The sequence below is a fragment of the Carettochelys insculpta genome, chromosome 6, assembly GCF_033958435.1.
Source record: "Carettochelys insculpta isolate YL-2023 chromosome 6, ASM3395843v1, whole genome shotgun sequence".
Lineage (NCBI taxonomy): Eukaryota > Metazoa > Chordata > Testudines > Carettochelyidae > Carettochelys > Carettochelys insculpta.
In genome coordinates, this window is record NC_134142.1 from 123,082,244 (window position 1) to 123,104,820 (window position 22,577).

The window sequence follows — 22,577 nt, forward strand, 5'->3', positions numbered from 1 at the left end:
AGTGAGTACGTGTTTTTTTCGCTGTGTCCCTCTCCAAGTAGGTTGTCTTGAGTCCTGCGAACCAAGGAACACCTGTGCTTTAAGAGGAAGTACTCCAAGACTGGGTTGACGGATCTCCCTGCCTTCTTGGAGAGGAGAGGGGAGCAGCATTCCCTGTAAACTGAGCCCTCCTGTGGCCACCCAGGAGAGATTCAAATGTCACCTAGGTGGTGAACAGAGCACCCACAGCCAGCAGCATCTGTTTCTATTGGTGGTAAACATCCACACAGGCTTTGGGGCACAGAACAAAATTTATTCCATACATGGTTGGAAAACATGAGTGGGAAACCCTGCTTACCGGTCACTCTCTGTGCTGCCCACCCAACAGACATCTATATCAGGAAAAAGAATGATGATCGTCTGGGCCAGAGCAAGCCTTCTAGGATGCCTCTGGCTTCGTCCTTTTTTTATTTTGATTGGGACTTTGGCTATTAGAGAAGCTAGCGGGAACATGTTTAGCAGATCTGATGACCAATGAAGATGGAAGACGTCCCATGAGAAATGGGGACCCCGTCCATTTCTGGAGCAAAACTAGGCACATCTTTTATCACTGCAGCAGATCAGAAATTGCTATTTGCCAGTCAGGCATCCTTCTGCAGTTTCAGGACCTACTGGAGAGATGCTCCATTAGCAGAACAAGTAGTATAAAACGCTGGCCTTGGAAGAAGTGCCTGCTGAGAGGACCCACACTCACATGCCAAGCCCCTGCAAGACAGGCTGCTGCGATGACTGAGGCTGTCAAGTTCTGTGCAGAGGAAAGGGACTCGTGCTTCTCTACACCAATAGATATAAAATATACCTGATACTGCATCTGTCATGACCTTTACGCACTTGCCCCGATTAGTGGTAAACTGGAGAAAGGCGTATGTGAACACTCCACGCTCCAGGAGGCCGATGTGTATCACGGTCTCTTCTGATGTCCACTTGCCTTGGGCCATGTGAGCATTTTGGACCTTTGCTGCATCCTAGCACACAGTCATCATGACAATCGCTGGACAAATGGGACTCCTGCACACATGGTTGTGATGGTCTTTCCAACACTGATTAATCATTTTACGTAAATGGGCATGGAAAGAAGCATATTTAAATTGTTTGTTGAATAAACATTCCTGAGACACCCGTCAAAGCCGTGTGAGCACAGTCTTGCACGATCTACTGGCCATCATGTGCCCCACCAACTGAAGACAGTTTTTAAACCAGAGTTTGGGGGCTGAGCCGGATTGCATTGGCTATGTTGGAAAGGGCCACAAACTTATGTGGAGGAAGGTCAGATCTTGCAGTTACTGACTCAAGATGAGTTCTAAGTCATGCACTGGGGCCAAAAAAAAAAAAAAAAAAAAAAATTTCTGAATGTCAGCTGTAGGCCCAAGGTGAGGAAGAGATCGATAGCTTGTGAAGTTGTCCAGAGTCTGTTCAAGAGAGGAACCCTTCAGCGGCTAATTGTCCAGGTAAGGGAACACTAAAATACTTTTCCTGTGGAGGTGTGCTGCTACTTCCTGTGTGACTTTCCAAAAGGCCCTTGGGGCAGATGGCAGGCTGTAAAGGGAAGGTGGTACTCAAAGTGTTACTGGCTGACAGTAAAATTTTGTCTGTAAAACAAGCGGATTGCATATCCTGAGGGACCTTAGAGCTAAACGCCCATGATCTACGGTTGAAATGATCACAGCAACTGTCACTATTCTGACATTCCTCAAACGGTGGAAGGCTCTTCCAAAGCCATTTCACTTTGGTACTAACTAAGAAATATCTAGAATAAAACCCTTTTCCTCTCTGTTGCATGTGCCTATTTCTTGATTTAAAAAAAAGAGACATCCCTGAAGAGGGACACAAAAGGGGGCTGGGTCAGTGGAACAGATGTCAAAGGGATGGCATGCCCTGGCAAGATGGTCTTGAAAACCTTCTTGATCTTGACACCCACGCCCACCCGAAAAGATAAAATGAGGCTGCCAAAAACAAGCAGGCATCAGAACTGGTGAAGCTGATAACTCAGACTCTCAGGCAGCCTGTCACGTGGCTGCTGCGTGGAGGTGGAAGGATGCAACATAGAATGCTCAAAGTTGACTGGTTTCCTTTTCTGGGATTTGTCTGTTCTGATGCAGCTCACATGGCTTCTGGGAGATCAGAAACTGAGCGGCACGAGATGCCTGAAACTTGCTGAGCCTTCTCTTGCAGACAGATGTGTAGATTCCCAGAACACAAAATAGTCCTAGAGTCCTTTACATATGCACAGAGATCCATCTGTCTTGGTGCAAAGTGTTTGCAGACAATCAAAAGGGAGGTCTTCTATCACATGCTGGTCCTCTTTCAGAAATCCAGACCCAGAGCCAGGAAACGCTTATTGGTGTAGAGACTGAATGGGCACAATCTCAACAGTATTGAGAGACACTTGTTATGATGTTCTGGCTAGGAGCCGGCCCTCTGCAATACTTGCATGGAATTGCTCTGCCAGTAAGAGGTGAGCAGGAAAATTCAGTTTTTCCTAGGATTATATTTTGTCATTAATGCCCGGTAGTTGGCAATTTTAAATTGTCAGCAGGCTGACAAATAAGATTTTCTACCAAGTAGATCGAAATGCTTATCATCTTTTTTCTGAGGTGCAGATTTAATGTGCTGCTGTCTTCCACATTGGTCAATTGTGTTGACCCCCAAAAAATTCAGAGAGAGATGAGAAAATAAAAACTCTGCCTCTTTTGCTGCAATGTAACGTCTATCCCCTCTCTCACACGCATACGTGAGTCAACTTGTGCTAGCTGATCTTTGCAGGGTCCAGAAAAGCCTCGTAGACAGGCAAGACTACTTGGGCAGACAAGAGCGAAGGATGGAAATCCAGCAGCTTATGATCTGCAAGGTCTCTTGATCAGATCCTGAGCTGCTTAAGATTATTGGCCAATGACTGCATCATCCAGAGAGGAAAAGATGCTGGCTACAGGAGAGATCTCTTCACTGGCTTTAACTTCCTTCTAAAACGTTTCTCCTTGAGGCTCAGGTTTCCTAGAAAGGGCAGGTGATGAAGGTTGCCTGTTATCATGATGTGTGGTGGTTGGAGCCCTAGCAAATTGTTGGTGATAGGCTGCCCAAGGATCCCAGTATGGCCAAGGAGGTATTGCATAAGGCACAGGAGGAAGCACAGGTGCTCACACTGGTGTGATGGTGGCTGTAATCTTGGGCCTGAGTGGACACAGATTCACCAGAGACTTCTGGAAAGGGGCCTCTGGAGGAGGACAGCTCTGGATCAATATTTGGTCAACCGAGGCAAGGTCTTTATCAGAACCCACATCCTCAAATTCACTGGAGAAATCTGAGATGAAACCGTCATTACTCGGTGAACTTCTGGCGATCTTCATGTTCTTAATACTGAAAAGATGTTGGAAACAGAAGGTGGCAAATTGGGACTGTAACACAGTGAGGACTTGGGGGGCGGAACTCTTGAGGTACCGAGTATGCTGTCAGTACCAAGTCCATGGTCTACGCTAAAGTTGCAGTGGCTGAGAAAGGGGATGGTACTGTGAATCTTGGCTGCTCCAAGGGTAAATGATTTTACGCCAAGTGGGCGCCATTGGCATCTTGCTTCTTTGCTCGGCTAATGGTACTGAGGAGCTCTCTGGGCCCAAGGCTTTGCCATCTTTTGGTCTAGTGGTGCCTTTGGAACTGGAGGAACCAGCAGCTTCGTGGGTACGAGGCTGGAGAACGGACAGTCTTGAAGGAGCTGAAGACACCGAGAACCTTGCCTTTTTGTGTGAGATTCCCCAGCTGGTGAATTCAGAGTACACACTCCGGAAGGCTTAGGAAGATACAAGACTGCTCTCATCTTAGATGTACTTGAGGACGTTCATTGAGAGATAGCGGAAATAGCATCTTTCCCAGGAAACCACTGTATAGACGGGTCCCTTGGCCAGTGTCAGAAGCCAGGCATAGCGAAGCTCTCCATCATGAGAAGCCAAAGTTTGGCCCCCCTTGATTTTTCTAGCTCTAGATTTCAACATTCCTGAGCAACGGTCAACGCCCTGAGGCAGCCGACAGCTCCTGTCCCTTACACACGTTTGACCCTGAGAAAACCAGGCATATCCTCCCAGCAAACAGGAATTACTCTCCCTACCAATTAACAGACATGCAAATTTTTAAAACATTCTCAGAATGTTAACTGGGAAGCTAAATCCACTACTGCCGCTTATGAAGTGGTTACACTAAGGCCTATGGACTATTACAATAATGAAGCAGGACAGAGCTGAGGTAATCTCAAGGGGAACCGCTGCCAGAGCCCTGCGCAAGGCCGAGGCAGCTGAGGGCGGCTGGCCTGTGCAGTGCTACACAGCAGTGGCCCAGGGCAGGAAGCTGACTCGCACGCACAGGTGAACGGACCAGACACCGCCATGAGAAATCTCTGATCAAAGGCGCAGGGCAGAGCCGCACTTACTTACTGCAAGATCCCACAGCCCCAGGAATTCCAGCACCTCGACGCAGCCCCCCCCCCCAATATCCCAGCCACGCTCCCCAGGAACCCCAGCACCTCGACAGCCCCACCCTGTGGGAACCTCAGCACCGTGACACAACCCCGCCCCTCAGAATATTCCAGCCCCCCCCGGGGACCCCAGCACCTCGACAGCCCCACGCCGCAGGAACCCCCAGCACCTCAACACAGCCCTGCCCCACGCAATATCCCAGCCCCCCCCGGGGACCCCAGCACCTCGACAGCCCCACGCCGCAGGAACCCCCAGCACCTCAACACAGCCCTGCCCCACGCAATATCCCAGCACCCCAGGAACCCCAGCACAGGGTAGCTGCTGCCAAAAGCGCACTCACGTTATGCCTCAGGAGCCCATCAATCTTGCCTGGGTATTTCTCAAACTGGAAAAGAAAGAGCAGAAGATGAGGGAGCCCAACACGCCAGCACCCAGGAGCCCGCGAGGCAGAGAGGCTCCTGTCCTGATGCCCCCGAAGGATCACTCACCATGGCGGGGGCGGGGGCAGGCACCATGCCTGGCGGGAACGGGGTGAAGTGCTGGTGCGTGTGCTGGTGGGTGTGCTGGTGCTGGTGGTTGTGCTGGTGGAACTGGAAGGCCAGTGGGCGGATGGCGGCTGCCCCCATGTCGGCCCCGCCCTGCGTTGTCAGGAACCGTGAGCTCAGGCCCTGCCGGATCAGCTCTTGTTCTGGGTAAGGGAGAGCACGCGCGGGGTTACCTTGGGCAGGCAGGACCCGCTTGTACCCTCTGGCCCTGGAGGGATGGGACACCCCCCTGCCAGCCTCTTCCAGCTCCCCCACCACCAAGACGAGATCCACCAGACTGACCCTCACCCCTGGAGATATGAAACCATCTTCCGCCTGTTCCTTGCCCCTGGAAAGATGCTCTCCTTCCTCTTCCACCAGCCCCTTCCCAGGAGAGCTGGGACTCACGCCGCAACCCCCGTTTGCCCAGCCTCTCCCCGGCAGCCCTGCCACATGCCCCACCCCTCCCAACTTACCGGATAAGGCAGCGGCTGCGGCCGGGTGCCCGGCGACCTGGAGCAGAGGGGGTGGGGGAGGCAGGCCAGGAGAGGGGGGGAAGAGGGGTGGGTGATGGTGGGAAGGGGGACGCAAGGTGGAAGGGAAGGCGTGGGGGGGCAGGGCCAGCGAGGGGGTGGAAGGGCGGGGGGGCAGCTGCGAGGCTGAAGAGCATGGGGCCAGCAGGGGCTTGCCGTGGGCGCTGCTCCGGCTGCACCTGCAAAACAAGACCGAAAAAGAGAGAAAAAGTCAGCCTGGGGGAAGAGTGAATGAGTGAGGGCGGGGGGAGAATGGAGACCGAACCAGAAAAAAAACCACGCCAAAGAAAGGAGGAAAATGTGAGGACTTGTCTCCGTTACATGGAGATCAACCTGCCCAGGGAGTTCGATTCTGCACGCCCAGCAGAGGTGCGCAAAAATCGAGCTGAGGTCAGCAGTCGACCCCGGTTCTCGATTGCGCGAGGAGCCAGGGAAGGTGACAGGAGAGTTTCCCCTGGCGACCTCCCTCTGAAGACAGCCAGGTAAGTCGATTCTAGCTATGCAAGCAACTGCGTATCTGCAATCGACTTCTCTGCCTAGTGGAGCCCAAGTCTCAGAGACAGAGGAAGGGGACAAAAGACCGACAGGGGGAAAGGGTGAAAAAGAGTGAGACGATGGAAGAAAGCGACTAAGACTGAGGGAACAAAGAGATACGAGGAAAAACTTCCCAATCATTGGTGGACTAAACTGTCCAGGGAAATGGTGGAATCTCCATCGCTGGAGATTTAAGAGCAGGTTCACCAGGGACAGAGCAAGAAAAGAATGTGGGAGAAGGGGAAGGAGTGAGATGGAGCAAAAGGAGAGAGAACAGTGAGGAACCTGACAGAATAAGTGGGGAGGAGGCTGTGGGGTAAAGAACGAGGAAAGGAACGTGATAGACAGGGGAGCAGGGAATGAGATAGGAGAAAAGCAGGTGACAGAAGAAAGGGGGAAGGAGGAGGCAGGAACGTCCCACACGGCATACTCACCCGGCCATACTGAGGTCCAGGCCTGCTCCATAGGTCCCTGGTGGCGTGGGGCTGGTGAAGGGTGCTCCCTTCCCATGCACAGCAGGTTGGGGCAGGCCAGGGGGAGCGGAGCCCCCCGGTGGTGCCGGCGGCTGGCCCCGGGGCTGGGGTGTGGTGCGGGCAGCAGCCAGGTTGGGTGTCCGGGAGGGTGGTGGGGCTGGAGGAGTAGGTGGCCGGGCTGGGGCCACCGGAGGGGCTGAGGCTGCCTGAGAAAGGGGGTCCTTGGGCAGGAAAGGCACTAGCAGGGGGTCCCCATCGGCCTCATGGCTCCGCTCCTGGCTCCGCTCCAGCCCAGAGACCTTGGGGATCACAGAGAGTTTGGCTGCACAGCTCCCGTTCACTGCACCAACCGGGCCCGAGGCTGGGGAGAGAGACGGCACCGAGTAAGAGACCACTCGGCAACAGGGGCACTCCCCTGGCTGCTGGTGCTGCCCCCGTCCAGTGGAGGGTGCGCTGGTATGCATGGAGCAGAGTGGGGGGGCCCAGGAGGAGGTGCCCTTCCCAGCAGCTAGTGCTCCCCTATGCCCCAGTACAGCGCTAGGGTCTTGTCAAAGGTTGTACCCAGCAATCGTCCTTTTTTACCAAACTAGGACAAATTTAGCACGACACTCTGTCAAAACCCATCATCTGCTGAACGTTACCGTCCTGGTAAAACGCGTGGGACAATGATGCAGGGGAAGTTATAAACGTCTGCTGCATGGCACTGCTCTAGCATAGGCCAAGCACAGAACAGCAGCCCCAAACACCACCCAAATGCCCTGGAGAAGTGTCAACCATCACGGATTATAATCGGACTATAACCCAGGTAAGCAGCTGTTCTTTGGCAGAGAAACAGGAATGAGCAAGAACTTCGCACACTGGAAAACCCACAGCTGGGATTTTCCATATAAGCCAAGTGCTCATCACCTGGACCCCAGCTTCAGATAATCCTCAAAGAGGGGGAAAGGGTGTAAGATGAGCAACAACCACCTCCAAAATCACCTATCTCCGCTCATCTCATGGCGGCTATGAGCTGTGAGGAGGTCGTGGCTGAGGCAACCCAGCCAGCCAGCCATACGCTGATGAGAACAGATTTTTGGCTTTTTAGGTTCATTTAGCTCGTTAAGGTTGGTATTCGTTTTATACTCTTTTATACTCTTTGTAACCCATTCTGACTTCCGTGCCTTGTTACCTGCAATCACTTAAAAGTTTGCTTACTGTAGTTAATCAACTTGTGCTGTCGTTTTACCCAACCTGCCGTGACTGAAGCATTTTCCCTTAATGAAACGCCGGACTTTTCTCCGAGCATGTGTTATGCAGTAGGGAACTGGCCAGGACAAGATGCACATTTCGGAGGGAACGGCTAGGACAGGCGTGTCCAACAGGTGGCTCGCAGGACAGAATTTGGCCTGCAGAGCCTTTTTATCCAGCCCGCAAGGCTGTCTGCTGTGGAGGAACCAGCTGCTGCGGGGTGGCTGCTGCAGAGCCCCAGCAGCTAGGGCACGGAGCAGCCACCGGGGCAAAGCCACAGCTGGGGTGCAGGGTCAGTGGCAGAGCGGTTTGGGGCTCCAAGCAAGAGGTTAAGCCTGGGGGTGGGCAGGGAGCAGCTTGGGGCTGTGGGGGGTCTAAGCCTGGGGTGGGGGGTTTAAGGCTGGGGGCAGTTTACTGCTGTTAGGGCTTTCAACCGGGGTTTGTGATTTGGAGCTATTTTGTGTTTGGCCCCCAGAACATGTAAAAAATTGCCGCATGGTCTCCGATGAAAAAAGGCTGGACACCGCTGAGCTAGGCCGAGGGGTTTGCTGCGATTACCCTCAGGGATGTTAACGGTTAACTGGTAAGACTCGCCCTAAAAGAATGAGGCTTTTTGGATACAGTTAACCGGCAGAGACTGGAGCAGCCCTGACCCACATGAGCGGGAGTTTGCTCTGGCCTAGCTGGGCCCACCATGGGCACAGCCAGAGCAGCCCCAGACTGTGCTGGCCCCGTGGACACCACAGGCAAGGGGGCCGCCCCATTTAATGGGCTCACTTTTACATCCTTGGCTGCCCCATTTGTAATTAACAAATGCCCAGCCAGAGCACCCCTGTAATTTAGCTGGGAGGGAATCGCACGCCAGCAGCTGCGTGTGAGCAGGACCAGCAGTGGCTGTTTTGACAGCAAAGCAGCGTGAAAGACACAGCAGGCTAGAGACCTAAGGGGGGTGGGGGGGGCAGCCGTTCCACAGTGCATGGGGGCACACTCCTCCTATCACACCCACCTTTGCTGGTTGAGACAGTGAACGATTGATCCAGGTCATCATTGGAGGCCTGACAGGGAGAGAAACAGACTCACGTCATTGCCGGCTACAGGGGGCCCCCTTGGTGCCAAACACATGCAAAGATGCCCCCACACTCTCCCTGATTCTCTGAGCCTCCCCTGCTCCCCAGGAAGGGCTTCCCCCCCCGATGCGCCTACCTGCAGGGAGGGGGGGATTCAGGGAGGGGTGGTGATTGGGGGATGTTCGGGGGGAGTGGGGGAGTTCAGGGCCTCTCACCTGCTCCCCTGGGTCGCTCTCCGTGTCACACTGCAAGGGAGAAAGACAAAGGTGGGATGAGCGGAGGGCGAGCTGCCCGAGCCTGCCCCCAGGGGGTGTGGTGGGCCAGGCAAAGGGGGCAGAGCCGGAGCGCCACTTACTATGTATCCTGTTTCCAAGTAAGAGCGGAGGGAGGCCTGTGGGAGACAAGGGGGTTGATTGGCAGCAACGCCCCTGCTCGGCAGAGCTGGAATGCCCTCCACCATGTATCACGAGCATCTCCCCACCCCAGCCCCGATCTTTGCAACCACCACCTCTCTCTCTACCTCCCCATGCCAATTCCTCTCCCCCCACTAAGCCCTGCCCTCTCCAACACCCCACTCCAGCCCTTTCCACAGCCCCTCCCCTGCCATTGCATCACCCTCCCACCGACAAGTTCCCCACCCTCCCTCGCAGGCCCACGCCCTCCAGTTCTCCTGGCCTAATCACAACCCCCCACCTCCACTCACCTCCTTCCTCCTCCTCTTGCTGCGTCTCCTCAGCGCCCGCTCCCCCGCATGCCGCCCACACCCCTTCTCTGAGCTCTCATCATGGCCCTCCTCCTCCGAGCCGCTCCCCTCGGCCCGCTTCCGCTTCCCCGAGTGCTTCAGCCGATGCTCCAGCCGCTCAGGGGTCCTCAACGTTGTGTCCTTCTGTGGAGATGGGGAGACAGTGAATCAGCTCCTTGAGGACAGATGACACCTGCCCACCCATCCCAATGGATTCGCTTATCCAGGGCTGAGAAGCAGTCACCTCTGGGGTGGAGCATGGGGGCTGCTTATACTGGAACCCCTTGGCGAGCACTGAGATATGGCTGCCTCGGGGCCCAGCTTAAGAGCTGTTTATACAGTGATTCCTCACCTTGTGCTGAGATGCAACCACCTCTGGGGCATGGCAAAGCAGATTATAATTACCCTAATGGAATTCATCCAAACTCCAGGTTCACACCCCAATTCCTGACCAGTCCCGTGTGACAAGAAGAACAAGTTTGAATCAAAGCAGAACAGGAACATGCTGAGTTCAGAGAGCTCCACACCCTGCCCTACTGAAACCAGGCTTCCCTCACTCACAGCACAACCAGAAAAGGTCTTAGCTGTAGCCTGACACAGCACCTCTTCCCAAAGGAAAGCAACCTACCTGAACACCCTGCATCCCTGGTAAAAGGCACAGCCCCGTGTCCATGCCACTTCCCAACCCTCAGGAATCCAAGGCACTGAGAGATGGCCCCCTTTGCCTCACTACATCCCATCCCTAGGCACCCAGACATATCCTGTACCCCCACTAGAGCCTAGCCCCGGGGAACCTCCGTCCCTGAGACACAGCGCCATCTCGCTTGCTATATCCCAGCCCCCAGGATCCCTCAGCACCAAGACATGGTCCAGCCTCCAGCACTGTATGCTTAGAACTCCAAAAACACAACCACCTCAAACCACCCTATCCCAGCTGGGCTGCCCTCTAGTTGTCTTTTTTGGGTGTGGTGTTTGCATGCATGGGGCACACCACTGTGCTCTGCTGGGAGTTGGCTCTGCTGTGTGTGTCCTAAACCCCATAAGGGCTGGGGCTGAGGGTGAGTCTCAGCATCTCACCTCCAGTGCCTCCAGACTGATGAAACTAGCAATAGCAAAGCCATCAATCAGGTCCTCTTCCTCCTCTTCCTCCTCATGGCTGCAGGAGGAGCCTGATGGCCTTGTCCTCCGGCGTAAGGGCCGGCGCCGGGGTTTGCCAGATGCCACAGGAGTTGGTGGGGCAGGCCCTTCACTCTCTGAGTCTGACGAGGAGGAGAGGACACCCCGGCGGGCGGGTTCCCCTGGGCGCCCCCCTCGACGTTGGCTTCGGCGGCTCTCGCGGTCCCGCCGCGAGCAGCGCCGCAGTCGCCGGGCCCTGCCAGCACCCCCGCTCCAGCAGGGGGCAGGAGCTGCTGCTGCTTCCATGCTGTCCCTGGCCAAGCCTCTTCCTGTGTTGCTCTTCACCCCTCTCCTGCCTGCTGCATGGCAGCTGTTCTCAACTGAGTCCTTGCTCTCGCCAATGGGCGCTGACTGGTGGAGATCCAGAGGTAGGAAGTGCTTCCCAGCAAATGGGAATGTATGTCTTCGTCCTCCCCTTTAAATGCTTGCTGGCAACCTCTCCTTTAAGGTGCCTTTTGACACACACTGGTGCCCTTCTCCTTTGATGTAAGGCCCTGCAACACGAACTCCCTGTGGCAGTTTCTTTGGTGGGGCCTCCCCTTCCAAATGCCACAGCAGCTACTCTGCACGTCCTCCCGTTTAATACAGGCTTTTCAAATACCAAGTTAATGCCCCTTGACATAAACTCCAAGACCGCGGCAAGCTGAGGGGCACACCCCCGTTAACTGAGATGAAAGCACTGCTGAAACGCACACTTCTACCACTGTCTCGTCCCAACGGCCTCCCCTTTAAGGGCAGGTGAGGCAATGGCTGAGGCAGTCTCTCGCCAAGACTTCCCCTTTAATCAGGCCTCACATCCCTCCCGTGGGGTTCGGGGAACTAGATTTAAATCCTGCCAACACAAAAACTGCAGCAGCAGGTGGTGCCTTGGCGGTTTTGGGCTCCCCTTTAAGGGCATGAGCTCCAGGCCCCCTCCACAGTCACTCTGGACATCTCTTGGTGCGCCCAACGCTCATCATCTTCAGCAGTGAAGCCAGCGGGGTCAACTTCCTCTTTAAGGCTCCGGCTCGTGGCAGCGATGGCAGCAGCTTGTGTAGGGGCGGCGGCAACCTCGAGGCCTTTAACGATGTCCTGCCTTCAGGGCGAGGCACCTCCTTGCTCCAAATCCGGACTGACCAGCCTGGTGGTGGTATCACTGCCCCTTTAAGAAACCGGTGTGAAACCGCTTCTTAGAATTCATATTAAAGAGACACGTCCCCCTTAAGACTCCGTTTAAATCCCACCAGCCACTTCCGTGATTCGGGCAGCTAGCTTCCCCTTTAAGAACGCGGCGTCCAACTCCTCCGACCAAAAAGCCCCCTGTCCACAATGGGGCAGGAACGGACTCCCCTTCACCAGAGCCGGGCTCCCTTTAAATCCGTTGACAGGCGCGGGGATGAAGCGGCCGGGGGGGCGGTTGTTCTCCTCCGGCAGAAATGCCCCTGAACTCCTCTCGTGTCGCGCTCTGCCCCTTTAAGAAAGCGGCCGTAGAGGGCAGGAATCCCTCGGCGGTGACGAGGCGCGGTGAAGGGGGGCGCGTCTCGCGGCCGTTGCGGGGAACGGGGCGTCTCGCGACCCCCGCGCTGATTGGCCGCGAAGCTCGTGCCCTCCGCCGTCCCCGCGGCCCCCCCCAGTGATTGGCCGGGGCGGAGGGGGTGGAATGGTTCGGTCCGAGCCGGTTACTGTTTCACCTACGGGAGGGGGCCTGGTTGGTCCCGTCCTCCCCCTCCTCGGGCCGCGCCCCACTCGCCGCTGCCCCCCGACTCTCGGCTCCGTCTGTGCGTCGCTGCCGGATCCTCTTCCCTTCTGCGCACGGCACGCGACGCAGCCCCGCCCACAGCGTGCGATCCCTCCGTCGGTAAAAGCACGCGCGCAGACACGGTGCATCCCTCCGCCGGAAGAAGTAGTCCCTGCCGCCTCCCTCCCTCCCCGACCCACTGTGCGATGTCACAGCAGCCGGGGGACGCCCCGCTGTGGTGTCACGCGGCAGCCTGGTGATGTCACAACCTCACAGCTTACTGAATGAGGTTCTGGCCTAGCTGGAGGACATCACATCCTCCCGTGATGTCATAGCCCCAACTCTGACAGCAGAACAAGCCCTGATGTCGTCCTGGCTGTTGTGATTATGTCACTGCAGCTTTGTGATATCACACACTGATGGCTGTTGCTCTCCTCCAGTCATAATCCCAGCTGGCCCTAGCCTGCAGCAGCTGCATGCTATCAGCTCCCCACCTCCTGACCTGCCCACCCCCCACCTCCCAAAGCCATAGCTGGGGGCAGCAGGGTTAACCCAGCACCAAGCAGCCAGGTATAGGCAAATCTGTTCCTGTTACAGCTGCAGCAGCCCCTTCCCCAGAAGCCAAAGCAGGCCCCTGTGAGTAACAATAAGCCCATCATCCCATAACCCACAGCCAGCCTCATCTCCCCATGGAATACACATGGTCTGAGCATCCTATGCAGCAGCATTTCTCACCCCACGCCCCTGGCATATCTCAACTCACTGCCACCACATAAAGGGCAATCATTTGATCCATACAGCACCAAGGCACCACTGGGACTGGTCTGTGCCAGGGCCTCCTAGGAGCCCCACCATAGGAATTGCTTTGATCCTGGCTTGCTTAAGAGATGGGGCATAGACAAGACCAATTGAGGCAAGACATTAGAAGTGGCTCACACAAGGCTCTGAGGTTCAGGGCTTACCTCCTACTAGCTTCCTCCGAACCATTGCCACATAGACCCCAGCTGAGCTCACTGCAGCATAGTGCCCCCTAGGCGCATGCAACGGTCAACCCTGGCTGCAAAGGGAAAACAAACACACACACACACACAAGTCCTCACCCTGCAATACAGGGCCTTCCAGCGCCACCCTGAGTCATTGGGATCAGCTCTCACCTCAGGAGAGCACCCCCTGCTGAGCTCTTCCCTGCTGCACAATGGCCCCAGGGCCAGAGAGAGTGTGAATGAAGGTGACCAGACAACAGGAGGGATGTTTTCATTGAAAAGTTTAATAGAAATATAGATCTCAAAAAAAAAAACCAAACACATAAAAACTAGTGAATATCCACCGAGTGGCCCCTCAGGGCCCAGCCCCAGAGACACCCCACGGCCAGGGTACCTGCTAGTGCCTCCCCGGGCTGCAGCCATACTTCAGAGGGGAAAATTCCATCCTCTCCCCACTACAGAGAGGGAACAGATGCCTTGGTTCCTTCACGCACAAGCCTCTCCTCCTGCCATATTTCCCAGGCTGGCTGGACAAAGGCCACTTGCCCCCAAGGCACTCAGTGGGAAATTACCCTAAAATGGCCACTACTGCCCCTGCTGAACTACCTACTCCCGCATGTTCAGCCACCGAGGGGTGACAGGCAGAGGCACTGAGAGGATGGAGGCACCTGGAGGATGTGTGTTTAGGCCACTGAGTACTGAGAAGAGGAAGGTTCGTCACACCTGCTGGACCTTCACCCTGCTCCTGGACTGGACGTGGAGCAGCAGTGGAGACAGATCAGCAACTGGCTGCTTCAGGGCAGCTGCCCCAGCTCAGGCAGATCTGGAAGAGGCCAAGAGCTGCCCCAGGGAAGTGGCCAGTTCTGGAGAGAATCAGAACTCAAGGGGGAAGATGTCTCCTGGGAAGCAAAGGATTCTGGGTAGAACTAGGCCATCCCTCTCCCAGAGAGATCCCTGCTGGACATGGGTTCGCAAGCCCCAGGGGAGCAGAGGATTCTAGGAGTAACCCCCTCAAGACATGATGGTTCTAGCAGGAGGCCCAAGAGCAGAACATTCTGGGTGTATCCCCATGGGAGATGCTCCCTTGGAGAGCCGAGATTCTGGGACATAATCATGCTCCTGGGATCCTACAGGATTCTGGAAGTTCTCCCCGCCAGTCTCCAGTTCGATGCCCCCAGCCTGTATCTGGACAGCAAGGAGCACCCCTTAGTCCCCATCAGCTTCAAATAGGGCGTCCAGCTCAGCCAGGCGCTGGCGCAGCAGTTCCTCCAGGTTGGGGTGCTGTGGTGGGGCCCGGCGCCCACCTGGCGCCCGCCCTGCCAGCCTTGCTCGGGACCGGGACCGGCGCTGCTTGCGGGGTAGGCTGCTGTCCTGGAACTCCATGGCGCGCTTGAGTTTGCGCTGGCTGGTGAGCACCAGTGCCCCGTTCCGCTCCCGAGGCTCCTCGAAGATCGTTTCAAAGGTCCTGTGGGGGAGGGGAGAAGGCTAGATGGGACCCAGGCACCTGGTTCCAACCGGCCCCCTATCCCGGACGGAACACTCATAGCCCAGTGAGGCAGCAGACGGCTGGGTGCTCGCCTGTTGTGTACCCCAGGTGGGACCACTTCCCCTCTGGCCCCCTCCTTCGGCGATGGAGATTGGACTGCTGGACCAGCAAGAACCCCGCATATCTGGATTTAACCTCATGCACCTCTCCTCGCCTCCACGGCCAGGGCTGCCCCTTTCCTGCGCACTGGGGGAGGCAGGTGTCCCCTCAAGGCCCCTCCCCTGCAGCGGTCACTGCGCCCAGGGCCTCTCACCTCTTCTCGGTGGGAGTGCGGTAGTTCTTGTTGGTGTAGATCTCCTCCAAACTGAACTCCTTCTTGTCCAGCCTGTGACAGGGAGACCAGACTGAGCAACAGCGCGTGCCCACAGCAGCGTCCGCGCAGACACTGCAGCTCCGGAGGGGGGCCAGGCAACGCCACACAAAAGCGATGCCCCATTTTGGGAGAGGAACGGAAGAGAATCCTGTGGCTGGCTGGAACTGCTGCGGAGACTCAGAGCCAGGGACGGAAACCAGGAGCCCGGCTTGTGGGCACGCCCCCACGCCAGACCTCCTCATACCTGACTGGCCGGGGCAGGCCCATTGGTGTCAGGTTGGCCTGCTGTTTGGCGGGAGTCTTGCGGATGCGGAAGCAGGACACTTTCCCCGGGGTCCCTTCCTGGGAGCTCTGCAGGGAACAGGGAGAGAAACACAACAGGTTCAGGAAAGATTCCCTGTTATGCAGATACTGAGTGGAGGATGCCCCTCTGTCCCATCCAGCACCCCCTGCCGAGCCCTGCCCCCCTCCCCCATACAACACAGTGCCCCCTGCTGAGCCGAGCCAAGCCCCACCCCCTCCCCCAGGCAGCACGGTGCTCTGCTCCCCGATACCCCCAGCACCATCTGGGATTCTGGGACCAGCACTACCCCTCACTGCTCCACTTCACCTTGGTGTCTGGGTGTGGCAGCACCATCCCATCCGTGGCGATTCCATGGCGCCCGTCCCCCTGCTCCAGGTGCTGGGAGCCATCCCTGGGAGGCAAGAAGATCGTATGAACTTGAACTTCTCAGGCCCTTTACTAGGGGCCAAGGAAATGCCCCGGCCCCAGGAGCTGAGTTTCTGGGTGGGGTGGTGTTAGGGGCCAGCAGGGGCAGGTTACCTGGGGTGAAGCAGGGCAGCAGCACGCTCCTTGTGACAGGACAGCCCCGGGCAGGAAGAACAGGCCTCATCGCAGCGGGCCATGCGCCCCACGGGGCCGAGCAGGCGGCGGGAGGCTGCCGGGGGGAAAGGGAAGACTTCCTTGCGCAGGCAGGGCAGGGCGGGGGGCAAGGGGTGGCCCCGCAGCAACTCCCGTGACACCTCCAGGCTGCAGACTGTGTGGCGGCGCCGGCGTGCCGGGCAGGGGGCTGGCGCAGGCAAGGGGGACAGCAGAGCCCAGGGAAAGTCAGGGCAGGAGTAGCTGCGGCCCAGCCGGGGCTGGCCGGGATTCTCAGCACTCAGGCGCCACTGGCGGATGGGAGGTCTGCGGCTCACGACACCGTCCCCCACCACATCACCTTCGGCTACGCCAGGGCCCCGCCTCTCTGCTGGCTCCGAGATGGCGATTTTCACCTCGATGTTCACACCCTGGCGTGGGCTGCGTGTCCCGTGCGGACTGGGCCCACCCTGGCTCCGTGCTGGCTCCTCCTCGGGGCAGGGGGTCTCTGCTGGCTGCGCCTCCCCCTCCTCCAGGCGGGGAGGAGGCGGGGGGCACAGGCGCGGCTTGACCGGGCTCAGGAAGATGTCAGCGAAGGTCTCCAGCTTGGATCTGACAGTCTGGAAGAAGGGGGCAATGCCCCAGTGCTGGAAGCGGGGGGCTGAGGCCCGGGGGCGCAGCAGCGAACAGATCGGGGGAGGCCAGGCGGAGGAGGACGACGACGACGGCAGGAGGCTGCCAGGCAGCTCGACATCTCCTGTGGCAGGATCTGCTGGGAGTAGGTCACAGGTGTCAGAAGTCAAGGGAAGACCATACCATGTTACATGCAGACAGCCAGGTGAACGCCTTAAAATCTCAGCATGGCCCTAGAGACACCCCTGCCCCTAAGGCCTCTCAGCACCCCTCTTCATTTCCCCACCTCCCATCCCTCTCAGAAACCTCCCTCCAAAGTTCAGCTCCCCATATCTCCTGCTGGACCTTCCCACCTCTGATCCCCACCGGAGCTGGGAACAAGGAGGTGTTCCACTTCCCAGGAAAACGCCGAAACTTGCCTCCCCAGCCCTGCTCTTGGAACAAGACGAAATTGTGATTCCCCACAATGCAAAGCTTGGGGAAAGTCACTTTTGGAGCTGCAAAACTTCATTCCAAGAAAGTGCTAAAGGCCTTTGCTCTTATTCAATCTCTAAAATTCCTACGAGCGTCTTCTCAATAAGATAGAAAGTTTGAGGTTAAACAGAACAAAAAGCAAAACAAAAACTGACACTCTCAGAACGCTCAAACAGTGTTTTCGACCCCAAACTGAAATGTTCTTGAAGTTCATGTTTCCCTCCCAACATTTTCGGACAAAAACCATTTTCAGGAAAAGCTCCACCCACCCAGGGGCAAACTCCACCCCCATCCTGCCCTCATGTGAGCTGGAGCTCCACCCACCTGGCTCTGGGCAGGGCTCCCACTGGTCTGAGGAGGAGGAAGATGCTGTTAGCTGATTGGCCCTGTCAGGAGAGAGATAGGCAGTGAAGTTGTGGGGCCAGCGCCCCCTAGAGGAGAAGGCCCTGGGTCCCACCCCAGCTGGCTGGTAGAGAAGTGCACTCACGTGCTGGCAGGCGATGGCATCAGCAGATCTTCCTGCTGCAGGTCAGCATCCTGCCAATGAGAGGCGGCATCTGAGCGGGGCAGGGGATGGGATCCACCCTCCAACCCCCGCAGGGCCAAGAGAACAGCAGTGCCTGGCCAGGGCAGCTTCCTCCTGGGTTGTAAGGCCAATATTCCCATTGATCCACCTGGGAGAGCACCCGCTGCTGAAATCCCTACTCACCTCTGGCAGCCTCTCCCCCCGACCCCTCACCCACCCACAGCCCCTCCCAGCTGCTCACTAGTACCATAGGACACTCCTCCAGTGCCACAGTCAGGATGCGCTGCTGGGCCCTCTCCATGGGCGACGTCACCAGCTCCTTCCGTCGGCGGGAGGTGGACGGAGATGCCCCAGGCTTCCGGTTCTGCTGCGGTGCCCCCTGGTGCAGCAGCCATCGCTTGCCCTGCAGGTGCTCTGACTTGGAGCTGGCTGTGCCTGGAGGCGGCCAGCCCAAGGTGGGGGATTTATTCTCTGGGCTCTGGCTGGCAGCAGAGCTCTGCTTCTCAGGAGAGGGTCTGAAGGAACAAGATGTGGCCATGAACACCAAAACTGCCTCATTCACTGGCACAATCTTCAGCACCTCACCCCAGCACACCAGCAGCAGCCTTTCTGCAATCCCACCCCCACCTTCCCCACCCTCAGCTGCACTACACCCCCTTCCCCAGTCTCCCAGAGCAGCCTGCCACTTCTCTCAGTCCCCAGCCCAGCAGATCCTCCAGCAGCCAGTGACCCCCACATCCCCGGCAGACACCCCTGCCCAGTATCTGAAAGTTGCCAGGACATCAGCTGTCCTGACACCTGACTCCTCGCTCACCTGTCCACAGGGGGCTCCTGCTGCCTAGGGCTCCGATCCATCCCAGACTGGGGGCTCCCATTTGGGGGAAAGGCCTCCCCAGGGAAGCGCTGTTCCAGGAGGGAGGGAGTGGCTGGGTGTGCCGGGGGGGATGTGTCCCTTTGGGAGATCTGCTGGGCAAAAGACACCATAGGGTTAAACATAGACCTCATCCCTTCCAGCATCCCAGAAGCTGATTCCCAGCTCCTGGCACACCCCAACTAGGCCCCACTTAAGAGCCCAGCCTGGCCCCCTCCCACACGCAACAAGGGCATCAACATCAACCAGATCCGGCCCCCCATTCCTCTCCCCTGCCCCAGAGCTCAGCACAGGAGTTGCTGGGCTGTCTGGGGGCACCCCACAGCAGGGAGCTGCGAGAGAAGGGGGGCGCGGGGGCAGAGGCTGGCTCGAGAAATCCATACTAGAGAGTGGCAAAGGGTTCAGTGGGTTCAAGGGAGCCAGCTGCCAGGCCTGGGCGAGGACTCAGAGCATCAGCTCCCCAAGCAGGGCCCTCCCCACTTCCAGACCACCCCTCTCCCCTGCCCCACACTCACAGCCCCTCGTGTGGTGGCAGGACACTCCTCCAGGGCAATGGTCAGTACCCTGTGCCGGGCTCTCTCCATGGGTGAGGCCACCAGCCACAGCTCTGTCCCCTGGCCCCACTGAGCCTGCCCCCCCTGCTGCTGCAGCTGCCGCCGCCTGCCCTGCAGTCTCTCCGACTGGCGCTTTGCCCGGGGAGACCTGGCTCTGCCCCGGGGCAGCCTGCCCAGCAGGAGGTTCTTCTCCTCAGGCCCCTGGGGGGCAGGGGAGCGCTGCTTCTCGGGGGAGGGCCTGGAAGAGAGAGAAGGGGTCACTCACAGGGGCCATGGACCCCAAATCCTCTTGATTATGGGCATGATGTTCACCCCAGGAACCCACAACTCCCCATCCCCAAAATCACCCTCCCAATCAGGTTAAGACCATTGCCTCTCACTTAGAGCATCCTGTCCTCCAGTCCCCACAGCTCCCTTGAGACTGCCCCCCCGGCCCAACCCCAGGCGAAGAGGAAGGGCCCTGATCCCAGTTTGGTGTACCCAGGGTAGGACAAACAGGCTCTGATCCTGGAAGGGAGGCTGCTGGACAAAAGCCACCCCCTCTGCCATCAATGGCCTCACCTGTACACAATGGCAGACAGCTTGGTGCAGCCCCCTGCCAGCACTCCTCTGGCCACAGGGTGCTCCATGGCTGGCTCCACCTGGGATGCAGGGGGCAGTCCCCGGAATCAGGGGTTTAGCAGTTATCTAGGAACAGCCTCCTCATCCTCTGGTGTGGCCTCCCCTGCCCACAAGAGAGAACCCAGTGTTACAAGAGCAGATGCAGCAAGGACTGTCACTCTCGTGTGGGTCTTCATAGTCACAATAGACGCTGTAAATGAAGTCCTCGGTTGAAACTTTAAAGGGCGCGATCCATAGTCTATGCAGACTGGAGGATGCCTACTGCAAGACAGCCACCCAAAGAGCCCCTGGAGGCTCAGCATGACGCCTCCCACCCCAACCTCTTGCATCCTAGATGTGGCAGCACGGCCCCCCAGCTGTGTGCTAGGCTCCCATCCCTCCACATCAAGCTGCGTGGGGGTAAGGAGTGGGGGCTCTCCCCAGCGCTGGGGAGGAGAGAGTGCAGAGGTGGCACATTCCCACCACGCAGAACTGCAAGATCACAATGGACAAGAACACCAGGGAGCTGCCCGGTGAATAAGTACAGGCCATTACTGGGCAGGCAAAGCCATTGCTAGAAGTAAGCAGAGAGCCGCAGTGCTTGAGTGATCTGACACCCACTTGGCGTGGGGCTCAAATGATCGCACACAGGGGTCCTCGTGGGGCTTCTCCAGCCCTTTGTCCGGTCTCCTGGTGCTGACCCACCCCCTAGAGCCATCTCCTGATTTCTCAACCCCTCCTTCAGGTTCCTCCCTTCTCCCCCTAAATCCTTCCCACCAGCCCTATTTGTTTGCTCTAGTTACTCCCCAGAGCTCTCCCCCATTGAGGTCCATGCCCCAGAATCCATCACCCCAGCGCTAGGCCCCACTACACTGCCCTGGCTTTCCCCCCTCAAATCCCCCCACCCCAGTCAACTCACCATCCCAAATTCCCTCAGCTGTCCATTCCCTAGGTCTCCCCACCCCATGCTCCCCTCCCTGACCTCCCCATGTTACCTGCCCCCATTACCCCCCAAAGCCCTCATTGTTCTCTAACCCCCTGGATCTCCCATTACTCCCCCTCCTGGCTCCCCCTGGCTTTCACCACTGCCCCCATCCTTCCCCAGCTCCCCCACTACCCCCCCAAGCTCTACCCACTGCTTTCTCCCTCATTACCCTCCCCACCCCACTACCCCACAGCTCACTCCACTGCTCCCTCCATCTCACTGCCCCTTCTCAGGCTCCCCCCACTGCCCCACGGCTCCCCCCCACTGCTCCCCTCCGCAGCGCTAAGCCCCCCAAGCTCCACCCATTACTTCCTCCCCCCATTACCCTCTTCCCCCACTGCCCGCTGGCTCCGCCCATTGCCCTCCCCACCCCACTGCCCCATAGCTCACCCCACTGCCCCTTCCACCCCCCGCTCACATCATCACTCCCCCCGCATTGACCCCCACAGCTCCCCCCACGGCTCCTCTTGCCCACCCCTCCCCCTACTGCACCCCTTCTCCCCGCCCCCCGGCTCACCGGCTCTCGCCCCCGTTCGGTCCCCGGCAGCGGCTCAGCCTCCTTCCGCCCCGCCCCGTTTCTGCCGACACGCCACGGCCCCACCTCCCGACGGCCAATGGCAGCGGGCCTTGCTCCGGTCCTCCCTCAGCCAATAGATGCGTGCCTTGCTGCCCGAGGACCCTGAGACCTTGACGCCGTGGAGGCCGCCATCTTGTCAGAGGGCGAGCAAGCTGCGCCGCGGCACGTTGGGCCGCCGCCATCTTGGGGAGGGGCAACCGCGCGCGGCTGCGGTGCCAGGAGCGTGGGAAGGGAACCTAGCGGTCACGCCGGGCGGCGCTGCCATCTTACATAAGGGCCTCGGAGGCGGTGAAGCACGTTCGGAGGAGGCCATTTTGGATGAGGGCGGGAAGCTGGGGATTTAAAGGGCCAGGCGAGGCTGCCAGGTGGCTCGTGGCCCGCTTTGCACCCTGTTACCTTCCAGCTGTGTGTTCTGGGGAGCCAGAGCATAACCCCCTGCCAGTCCCGTGCGCTTGGAGAGCCGGGCGGGGGAGGGGGACGGGACACCCCTGGAACCCAAATCCCTTCCCCCCCCCAGGCCTCTGCGTGCATCAAAGACAAAGCACCGAGACTGGCACACTTAAATCCCGCCAACAATGGCACCTGGGTGAAGGAACCCCCGCCCCGGCCCGCCCCCGGCCTCATCTGCACTGAAGCCAGAGCAGACAGACGTCCATGAGCAGCTCAGCAGGCACCGCACTGAACTGCGGGGTCCCGAAAGCCGGGAAGCATTGCCTGGTGGGAAATCTCCGCTCCAGAGGCTCATGAGCCCAGGCTTGCTCACCCCCAAATGAGTCCGTGTCAGACCAGGTCTAAGGATGGACCCTGTTGGTACCTGAAGTACTGAAACTGCCTACGTGCATCGTGACAAGTATCGGGGGTAGCCGAGTTAGTCTGCGTCTTCAAAAACAAGAAGTCCCGTGGCACCTTGTAGACTAACAGAGCATCAGCTTTCGTGGGCAAAGACCCGCTTCATCTAATGAGATCAGATGACGGAGCGGGTCTTTGCCCAAGGAAGCTTATGCTCCGAAATTTGTTAGTCTATAAGGTGCGCAGGACTCTTGTTGTACTTGCATTGTGAGCTCCTTCAAGGAACATCGCCCACAGCCAGGCATGATCCGTCTCTACTGTCTCACCTCTGTTTACCAATAATCAAACCTCGTGTTCTTCTTGAACAATTGT

The 22,577-nt window shown here is 57.9% G+C and overlaps 2 protein-coding genes across 8 annotated transcripts in view; both read right to left on the reverse strand.

Moving 5' to 3' along the window:
- FBRS (fibrosin) overlaps nt 1-12,551 on the reverse strand; it is a 33,015-nt gene extending 20,464 nt beyond the window's left edge. For all 3 annotated transcript variants that reach the window (XM_074998183.1, XM_074998184.1, XM_074998182.1), the window contains exons 1-9: nt 10,680-12,551; nt 9,564-9,746; nt 9,216-9,251; nt 9,076-9,105; nt 8,800-8,848; nt 6,525-6,924; nt 5,500-5,735; nt 4,988-5,187; nt 4,840-4,884 (exon numbers count right to left, since the gene is read on the reverse strand). In XM_074998183.1, coding sequence (XP_074854284.1) covers nt 4,840-4,884; nt 4,988-5,187; nt 5,500-5,735; nt 6,525-6,924; nt 8,800-8,848; nt 9,076-9,105; nt 9,216-9,251; nt 9,564-9,746; nt 10,680-11,024 — 1,524 coding nt within the window. In that variant the 5' untranslated portion in view covers nt 11,025-12,551. The remainder of the gene's footprint in view (nt 1-4,839; nt 4,885-4,987; nt 5,188-5,499; nt 5,736-6,524; nt 6,925-8,799; nt 8,849-9,075; nt 9,106-9,215; nt 9,252-9,563; nt 9,747-10,679) is intronic.
- Nucleotides 12,552-13,752: 1,201 nt separating this feature from the next.
- Nucleotides 13,753-21,513, reverse strand: PRR14 (proline rich 14). Of its 5 annotated transcripts, none has more exons than XM_074998191.1 (12): nt 21,357-21,513; nt 19,816-19,978; nt 19,216-19,492; nt 18,644-18,792; nt 18,077-18,344; nt 17,791-17,840; nt 17,628-17,689; nt 16,161-16,965; nt 15,948-16,032; nt 15,582-15,688; nt 15,278-15,349; nt 13,753-14,943 (listed from the first exon to the last, which is right to left on the reverse strand). In XM_074998191.1, the coding sequence occupies exons 2-12, from the start codon at nt 19,881-19,883 to the stop codon at nt 14,685-14,687; spliced, it is 2,202 nt and encodes a 733-aa protein (XP_074854292.1). In that variant the 5' UTR covers nt 19,884-19,978; nt 21,357-21,513; the 3' UTR covers nt 13,753-14,684. The 5 variants fall into 5 exon arrangements, with proteins under 5 accessions (XP_074854292.1, XP_074854290.1, XP_074854291.1 ...); XM_074998189.1 differs by having other exon boundaries at nt 16,161-16,968; XM_074998190.1 differs by lacking the exon at nt 21,357-21,513 and adding an exon at nt 20,476-20,555 and having other exon boundaries at nt 16,161-16,968.
- Between the last annotated feature and the right edge of the window lie 1,064 nt (nt 21,514-22,577).

Bases quoted from the DNA above. Each gene is read 5' to 3' on its own strand.
- PRR14 (XM_074998189.1), bottom strand. From the start codon at position 19,883: ATGGAGCACCCTGTGGCCAGAGGAGTGCTGGCAGGGGGCTGCACCAAG. The intron at 19,493-19,815 runs GTGAGGCCATTG...TCTCTCTTCCAG, and splicing joins CTGTCTGCCATTGTGTACAG to GCCCTCCCCCGAGAAGCAGC. The intron at 16,033-16,160 runs GTAACCTGCCCC...CTTGCCTCCCAG, and splicing joins GCTGCCCTGCTTCACCCCAG to GGATGGCTCCCAGCACCTGG.